The sequence below is a fragment of the Typopeltis vanoorti genome, chromosome 10, assembly GCF_054136105.1.
Source record: "Typopeltis vanoorti isolate ZY-2024b chromosome 10, IOZ_Tvanoo_1.0, whole genome shotgun sequence".
In the NCBI taxonomy this organism is placed as follows: Eukaryota; Metazoa; Arthropoda; class Arachnida; order Uropygi; family Thelyphonidae; genus Typopeltis; species Typopeltis vanoorti.
Window position 1 is genome coordinate 33,499,430 of NC_143558.1, and position 9,583 is coordinate 33,509,012.

General features: G+C 34.4%; 1 protein-coding gene across 1 annotated transcript in view; it reads right to left on the reverse strand.

Annotated features, from left to right (window-relative positions):
- Positions 1-372, reverse strand: part of LOC150102316 (uncharacterized) — a 107,009-nt gene extending 106,637 nt beyond the window's left edge. The window contains exon 1 of the mRNA XM_090399498.1: positions 286-372. Within this exon, the coding sequence (XP_090255624.1) occupies positions 286-346 (61 nt within the window). The 5' untranslated portion in view covers positions 347-372. The remainder of the gene's footprint in view (positions 1-285) is intronic.
- Positions 373-9,583: the final 9,211 nt, after the last annotated feature.

Below are 9,583 nucleotides of genomic sequence, written 5' to 3' on the forward strand. Positions count from 1 at the left end.
AATATACACCATTAATAATACACAACTTCACTTATTACAATACTACTTTAAAGTGACCTGAAGAAATTTATTTTCGATTTTCCTATCTCTCTTAACCGAATCGTCTTCAGGAAACATTTATCTTTTTATGGCACGCAAAATACCAATGCAAGCTGTGAAGCGGATGTTGCAATCGATTGATTTCGTCAGTGAACCAAATTTATTTTTGTTTTCGAAACCATAAATTTGTCTTAGAAAGGAAGGCTTATTAACTAAGATATTAAACGGGAGGTTTTCGAAACTTACCACAATGTGCCGTGAGAGCAAAGAGCATCATCTTCAAGACGGATTTCCATGCTGTTGCCATCGCTACCAATTCTCCATAAAACGCCTTGTTACAACTGTTCTTCGCAGAGCATCTAAAGAACACTCGAACACATCATTTCAAGAGTTCGCCTTCTTGGCGCGACACACGACGCTGATTTCATGAATTTACGTCAGAATGTTCCAGCGCGAGCAAGTGCGCGCGCAAGTTTTATACATTCTCTCTTACAATAATCGTTTGTTAGAATGCTCAAATAGACTATAGGAAATGTAATAGGAACGAAGCCGAAAAACATGGAGATTATGGAAGGCTAAAAGGTGATATCACACTCCACACCTTCCCATTCGGTTTCATGGATATTAACAATAAGAAATGATTTCACAGATTTATTCATTGATTGACTTTTCAGCATTCTTTAATGCATGTTACACGATGTTACTTACTAGATTGTCTGCCAGGAAAATTCCTTTATTGCTTATCACTAAGTCCATATTTTAGGTTTATGCTCAAACATCCATCCTATAATAATTTAGCCAGAAACTGTCTCTTATAGATTCATTTTTTAGAAATGTTCAAATGCCAACTACTTAATTTATTCATAATTTTAATATGCAATTCATTCTTGCTGCTTAGCGTAGTTTCGTTTAAATAAATCCTATATTCACTTTTTTAAGTTAATTTAATTATAACAGTTTATCTTCGAAATAATCGATTGAGCTAAATCATGACACATAAATTTGGCCTTTAAATTATTTTTCATAAAAAGTAATTAATCTTCCTGTCTTTAATAATTATAATTGCATGTACGTAATATAGCAGTAAATAATATTCCATGAATTAACAAAAACACATATAAAGCGCAGAATCATGGAATATTAACAAAATCTAAACAAAATGAAAATTTAAAAATCACAGTTTTTCTTTAATTTTAAAATTTTAAACTTTAAAATTAAAAATATTTGATATTTCAATCAGTTTTCAATTATAAAGGCATTAATAATACACTATTCCATGTTTTGAGCATCTCTGAAGGTGTTTTTCTGTATTCTAATTTATTCGATCTCATATTTTGCCTTTTATACACTCAAAGCCTTATCATAGCAACTAAGGCACAATGCTGACAACTGAAGATCTCGCAATTTGCCGTGATGTTTTGCCGTTTCTACCATCGATTTACTCTAGTGACGTCATCTCGTCTTTTCTGCATCCAGGCAACTGTAAGCCCTTCACTGTCTCTAGTTTATAGGTTTGACTGAATTTCACTTTCTTGACACGGTCCAAGTGTTCGCAGATCCAATATGATTAACGTCACGCTATATCTCCCCTCCGTCATTTTCCTTGTTCGTAAAACCCTGACAACGGATGATAAGCACAGACCAATGGCACTTGTATGGAAAAGCTTTCAATGAAGCTTCACTGCAATAATGGTTTTCATGCAGTGAAGCTATAGTTACAGGGGTAGCTAAAGTTCTTTTTTTCATCGTCTTAGAAGGATGCTCGTTGAACCGAGACGTATTTACTTTGGCAGCTTTTAAAAGACATTTCTAACTTCGGATTCTTGATATAAAAATATTTTTACTATAGAATGATACAGTATTGAAATATTTATATATATATAATACGTTGCACGCCTCTTAGAAACAGTTATATTATTAGAATCAGAATATTTTCAGTTTCAGCAATAAAACACATGGAAAATGGGTTTTCTGGATAAGGTCTCGATCTTTTCGTACTAAAGTGAATAAAAGAATATATAATCAAAAAATTAATTTATAAATTATAAATAGTCATCTACGATTATTATTCTTGCTTTTATGGGGAGAGATTTCTGTTTTTGGAACTCTATGTGTTGTTCAAATAGAACTTTCTCTCCTATTCGTAAAATAATTTAAAATATATACTTGTGCATCGGGACGTATATACACAATGGTTATAAAAGTCTGTTCATTCTTTTGAAGCTAAATATATGAAGAATTAAATTACAGGTTCTCTTTCTGGCCAACTTATATCAACCCTTTTTATTTATTTATTATTCTTTTTTTGACTGAGGGAATATTAACCATCAGATGGAGCTACTCTCCACATAAGGTGTTCATATCCATTTTGGTAATCTGAAATAAAGCCGAATTGTGTAAAAACCAGATTGTATAAGCACTTTTCCGGATATAAATATAAATTTTCCATAAAGCATAAATTTCACAGCACATTCTCTCCAGAGAACTCCGAGAATATGATGCGTTGTACCATTTACGCTATTAATGCGACTTTCACCGAATGTTTTATTTAAATCAACTTTGAAGTGTCAAGGGAATGTCAATATTGGAATTTATAATTAGATATTTTACAACTTATACAAAGTGTTAAATTTCCTGGACCGGCAGAATGCACCTTGTACACAACACCTTAAAATGAAGATCAAACTTCACTCCCATCTCTATCCCCCAAAAAACGTCCATTTAAAACAGTTTGATTAATTTAAGCGCCTCCGACAGCGATGATGTCCTTACCTTACAAATATTGGGTTAGAGTCCCGAATGTAAAACCGTTAACAGGGCTTTTAGTGAAAGTAAGCAAGATAACCAGTCTCGTGCTGGAGCGACATGATTTTCCTTCAAGATACCTGGAGGGAAACATTCTTATTGAGAGACATATCCGACCATGAATATAACTATCTAATCGGAGCATTAATTAGGTTTATGTAAAACCACGTCACTAGGTTATGAAGGCCAATAAGGCTGATGTTTTGGGAGTAAAAGAGATGATGTGATAATGGGCGATTTTATCAATATTCTTAAGTTACTGCAATGCAACATTCCAAGAGAGAGAGAGAGCGTGTGTGTGTGTGTGTGTGTGTGTGTGTGTGTGTGTGTGTGTGTGTGTGTGTGTGTGTGTGTGTGTGTGTGTGTGTGTGTGTGTGTGTGTGTGTGTGTGTGTGTGTGTGTGTGTGTGTGTGTGTGTGTGTGTGTGTGTGTGCGCGTGTGTACGCGCGCGCAGGTAGTTACAAAAATTACAAGAATTGATTCTACGCCATGCATTCCAAACGGTATTCAAAGAAATGTGTGTTTCGCGTGATACTTTGCAGTTAATGAAGATGCCAGCTAGTTGGACGTTGCTCCCTTATAGCGAAATGTAAAACTTCCGTACCATATGTGCATATTGGATATCCTATTCTAAGTCAAAACACTCCAATTTCTTTGATTTTGCGCAAAGTTCTAAGTACAACTTTGCGCAAAAGTAATTTCTCTGAAATGTTTTAGTGAACCAGTATTATTACTCTACTCCTTACTGAGAGTAATCGGTTGAGTCTCCTACATAAGTATGTTCACTGTTAAAAACGAGATTTTGGTTTCTTTCAGTTAATATATCATTTCCATATGCTTAACGTTTCTTTTTATCTGTTTACTTAAATTTTTCCATAAATTGATACTGGCAAGTTTAACGTGTCTTTAACATCGTAGCAACGAGGGTGGTCTGAAAAGTTCTCGGCCTGACAATGAAAAAACGAATTTATAATTTCAAAATTATTTTTATTTGTCAAAATAACCGCCCTTAAGACTATTACATTTATTCCACCAATGCTCCATCGCCATTATCCTGTCCCTTTAGTGGTTCTCAGTAAGATCTGCAAAATACCCCTCTACAGCTGCAATCACCTCTTGAGTCGAAGTAGAACGCTGACCAACGAGGAAGAGTTTTAGTTTTGGGAAGAGATAGAAGTCAAAGGGAGCCAAATCTTGGGAATAGGGCGGATGTTCCAACAATTCATTGTGCAGATCTTAATTTTCCCATTACCAAGCCACCTTTGTGGGCAGGTGCATTGTCCTAATGAAAGATGATTTTTTCTTCTGCAAACTGGGTCTTTTCTCACGAGTTTTTTCGTCTAGTCTGGTTAAAAGATCGGAATAATATCTCCCGGTTATTGTTTTACCCTTTTCAAGATAATTAATAAATAAAGTGCCTTTAACATCCCAAAACACTGATGCCATGACCTTTCTGCTGATGGAACCGACTTTGTCTTCTTTCGCGCTGAACAACCGGCTTCTTTTCACTGTTTTGACTGCTGTTTGGATTCCGGTGTGTAATGGTGAATCCAAGTCTCATTCATAGTAATAAATCGATGCACAAAATCAGTTTTATTCTTGTTAAAGCGCTCCAAGCACTGTTCAGAGATTTTCATGGAATTGCGTTTTTGATCTGCTGTTAGCAAGTGCGGTACCCATCTTGCGCAAAGATTTTCTGCATGAAGAATTTGCTATTCTTCATGCAAAATATATCCTACACGTTCTTTTGAAATGCCTGTAGTCTCAGCAATTTCACATGGATCATCTTCGAGGCTGGTCCGGCCACGTTTAAACTCGGCATCCCATTTCTTAATTGTCGAAAACGAAGGAGAAGAGTGCCCATAAACTTTTATGAACTTCGAATGAATTTCGTTTGGTGTTAAATATATTTTCATGGCAGCTGAAGCTATGAAGTTCTGTACGTGATCTTTCTGTCACAAACTTCTACAACTATAAATGCTCTGAACACTTCTTGGAGAATCCACGGAAGCACCAGTGAAATGTGTTTCAGAATTTTCTTCCTTTTCCTTCTCGTCAACTTACATGGCCTGTGTGGAAACTATTTATTTATGCCGTTATGTTTTCATTTTTAATTATATCTGTCATAGTTGATTTCCGACGCTCTAATTTTGCTGCAACCATACAAATTGATTGTTGACTAATCGATGTGAAAAATAATATTCAGTTGTATGTTGTAGCTGTATGTGAAAGGAGTTTTATTAATATAAATTAATATAAAGTTATGTCTAATAGTGCTATGTAAGCATCCTGATATCCATATCCATACTACCTGCAAGTGGCATCAACCTCTAACAATCAAACTCCTACTGCACTATAGTTCAAAATTATTGGGATGCCTGGATTTGTAAATGCTGACATCTCCAATCCGAAGGACGATCTGTGGCTTCTAGATGACTTCCAGTGTACACTTTTCATTAAAAGTTGATAATCGGACACAGATATTTTGGTCTAGTAATACATCAAAATACAGTCAGTTTTAGTTGTGTCTTGGACATGTTAGCCTAGTCCTCAACCGCCAAAGTGCTCTCTTCTCTTCATAGTTCAGATCGAGTCTCTGTGTTACATTAATTTTGCCATCATGTTTCCATCTTTTGATGACGTCAGTCATTGCTGATTTCAGCATGCTTTAATTGTCACACAAAGTGGTGAAAGGCAAATATGACATTTATCAGATAACACCTGTTGTAAGTTACTTAATTCCAAATTACTCCTCCCATTCGCAGCATTTGCATGGTTGCGGTTGCACTCATTTAGTATGTACAGTATATCTTGCTTTTACCAAACGATTTGTCACCAGTAGGGAGTATAAAGTATGTGATGACTATATTTGCTAATCTGTTGCTTGCTGTCCTTCCTTGCAAACTCCAATAAAGGATATCTTCGTAAGTTTTGCATCATGGTTTGTGTATTGTGTGTGAGACTTGCAATTCTAATAAATCGTAAATTATGAAAAAGCTATTAATCATGAAAACATACCGTATCGTTGCGTAATAAAACTGAAACATTATTATAAATGCAAGTTGGCATGAGAAATGTCAGCTGAAGCAGACTAATAAATTAGTTTAACACATTTAAAAGAAGTTTTGCGGAACACTAAAAGTATACTAAGCCAGTACGCATAACCAACACCACCAGCAATAGGCTAGTAGATAAAGTATGTGATGACTACATTTGCTAATCTGTTATTTGCTGTCCTTTCTTACAATCTTTGCCTATTTGCGTGCTATAATTGACCTTGGATTCTAAAAAGAGAGTTGCAATTCAATTTTGAAGAAATATAAACTGCTCTAAAAACAAACAGCGAGTAATTTCTTTACGTGGTGCTTCTATTCCATAATAATAGATTAAATATCATTAGGTTTATGTTCGGAAGAAAATATTGATAATTTACTTCTGTGTAAATATGATTATACGCATTTTGAAATCCATATGAGCTCTGAAGGAAAAGGTAAACAACCCGCTCGTAAAAGTCAAACATAAAGTTAAGTTCTTCAAATTTACTACTTCTCTCTCTCTCTCTCTCTCTCTGTGTGTGTGTGTGTGTGTGTGTGTGTGTGTGTGTGTGTGTGTGTGTGTGTGTGTGTGTGTGTGTGTGTGTGTGTGTGTGTGTGTGTGTGTGTGTGTGTGTGTGTGTGTGTGTGTGTGTGTGTGTGTGTGTGTGTGTGTGTGTGTGTGTGATCTGAAAATAAGTAAAGATTGCTTTGAAGCATTAGAATCAGTTCCAAATATAGAAATGCTTTCAGTTATTATCGATTTATTTACTAATTATTATTTACTGGAAGGAGTTTTCATTGAAATATTCACTTCAAATATTCTAAATATCTTTCGAATTACGACACCGGCAAGCTTATAGTCCGATGTGTAGAGACAAACAAGACAATTAGGAATGTTGACAAATGTCCAACTTGGCAAAAGAGATAGACAAGAAAACGAAGTGTAGATAATCTGGTCTACGACCTCACAATATTTTAAGATTAAATCAACTTTAATGGCTTGTACATTTAATGACAGAGACATCATGTTATCGTTGAGTCCTTTTTTTGGCGTTACATTTTAACAACATTTGTTGTCAACAAAGAAATAATTATTCGGTAATATTGTGTACAAGTTTTACTAATATTGAAAATAAAATTCCGTGTGCTACTTGGCCTTCAAAACGATTACTCAAGCCCTTCGTAGAAGAACAATGCTATTTCTCATTATATCTGCAGGTTGAATGTCTGGTAAGAGAACCCTTCCAGAAATCGCGTGTTCTCCATCATTATGTGTCGGTAGAAAGATCATTATCCTCCATCGGTCTGCATCCAGAATATAAGATAAATTGGACGGAGTCACGCAATTTCGTGCTTTCATGAAATTGGTAAAAGTTGATTTAAGTTATCGCGTTTTAAACGAGTTCGGTATTATTTTTTTACTTGGTATTTTTTACTTCTTCTCGTATAGGTGTGTATAAAATGTATTTAATTTGCTTATTTAGAATATACCTGGTCCGCATATAGACGGTTTATAGACGGTTTCTTTCTAAATAATTGACATTCGGAATAGTTGCTAAATAAAAACGTTGCATGACCAAGTTCCACCACATGAAAGACCATACGAGTATGAGTTCGCAAATTTTGCAATCATTATCATTTCCAATGGAAAGATTATCATCAATTGCGTGCACAAATACAATATTTGTGCACGCAATTGATGTATTTTAAATATTATAAAATACATAAGTTATAAAGCTTATGTATTTTACGCGCTGCAGTCGACACAGGAATGATAAACTGTGCTTTAGTGATGAAGTTACTAAATTTTAAAAAAATCTTTTGATACAAATGGATTAATTTTAGGTACTGTAATCAGCTACTAAAATTTTTTCTGAGATATTTCATAGACATTGTATGATAATCTTTGAATCTCTTGCGTTCGTTGCGTATTATCCTGTGATTTTTACATTCAAATGTTCTTGATAGTAAAGAATTGCAAGTGATGACAGTAAGGCACTGTGATGACAACATTTCAAGTTAAAATTAATTCTTGAATCGAAAAAAAAATGTAATATTAAAATGAAAATAATTAAAGGAATTTAATGAATAAAATGCAGCAAAATTATTTCCATTTAAATTTATTCTGAAATTTTAAAATTAGCTGTAATAAAATAATGTAACTAAGGAATTAAATAGTTATGTCAAGCTCCATCTAGCGGTGGCGATAAACGAAGAGAGACAACTTTCGTTTGCTTTACGATCTCGGTTACTAAGTTTTCTTATTTAGCAGACAATCTAAGATTTACAAAGAGCAGAGTTATTTTAAGTTAGGAAATTCAACCACTGTTATTAAATTTATTTTGGGGTTACAATCGACCAGCTATCGATTCCGATGGTAGCTGCGTTAGAAAAATCAATGGAACCTTAATCTATCAGCGAAGAGTCAGTATGGTCGAAGGAGCCTCTGTGGAAATTTCATATTGATGAACCGAAGCTTACAATACTCCATGCATGGCGAACTGATAGTGGTAAACCTGCCTTTGCCTTGTACTTTATGAATTATTCTCGTCTTATTCAGGAAACTTGGGTTGCAGGATTTTATGTTTCCATGACTGTATCATTAATCAATGGCCACGATACGAATCGTGTCAAATCTTTGTATCCGTCAAAGAAACTGTATTGAGGAAGGATGTATAAGTGTATTTAAAGATATCGATCATCCAGATTGGTTGCAAACGCGGAAATCCATCTGAACTATCTTAAATTCCCCCCCTCTTCTCTCTTTCATTCCATTCTGCTAACCTAGCTTTTTAGAACTATCAAACTAAAAATACACCTGCATGAAATACAAATAAAAACCTGTAGTGCATTAAACAATCATGAATGTTTTCGGAAGAAATTCTTAGCTGAGCAACAAATTCATACGACCTTCAATTTCTTTACCGGCAATTCAAAATTCTCTAAAAGTTTAAATAAATCTGAAGTGTATTTATAGTATTGAATACTTCGCAGAAGAAAAGGAAGTCGAAAATGGTTCCTGAATTTTTTTAAAATTTAAATAGTTATTAAAATAAATAATAAATAACACCGCAATAAGTTATTATTATTATTATTATTATTATTATTACTTTATTCGCACTATTGTATACACAATCAAAACAAGATATCATTCAAACAACAATTTGACTGGTGATACAAAGCAATTCAGATTCTGCCCAAGAATCTAAGAATAGTCTGTCAGATAGTGTCGTAAAATATCTACTGTTCCGATAGTGCGTTTTTTGTAGATCAGATGTGTTCAATTCGTTTATGCTTAATTCTTGTAAATAGTTGGATAGGTGCTTTGAAATTGCACCAAGTACACCGTAACAATTGAGGTGACTTCGGTGTAAGCCATGTAATTGGTATATATTTGGTAATTTTTTTCCAGTTTGTTGTTGATGTTGTTATCAGTGGGCACTGCGATGTCAATAATACAACTTCTCGATGCTTAATGATTGTGAAGTCAGGTCTATTGTATTCCAAAGACCGATCATTGTGAATTCTCAAGTCCCAGAGAATTTTTGCTGTATCGTTATCCAATACTCTCTCTATTTTATATTCTCACCAGTTATCAGAAGTCGGAAAATCATATTTTTTGCCATTATGAATTATTTTGACCACTTGATCATGGTGGTCTTTATAATCAATTTGGGCCATCTTACTGCAGGTACTGCATAACG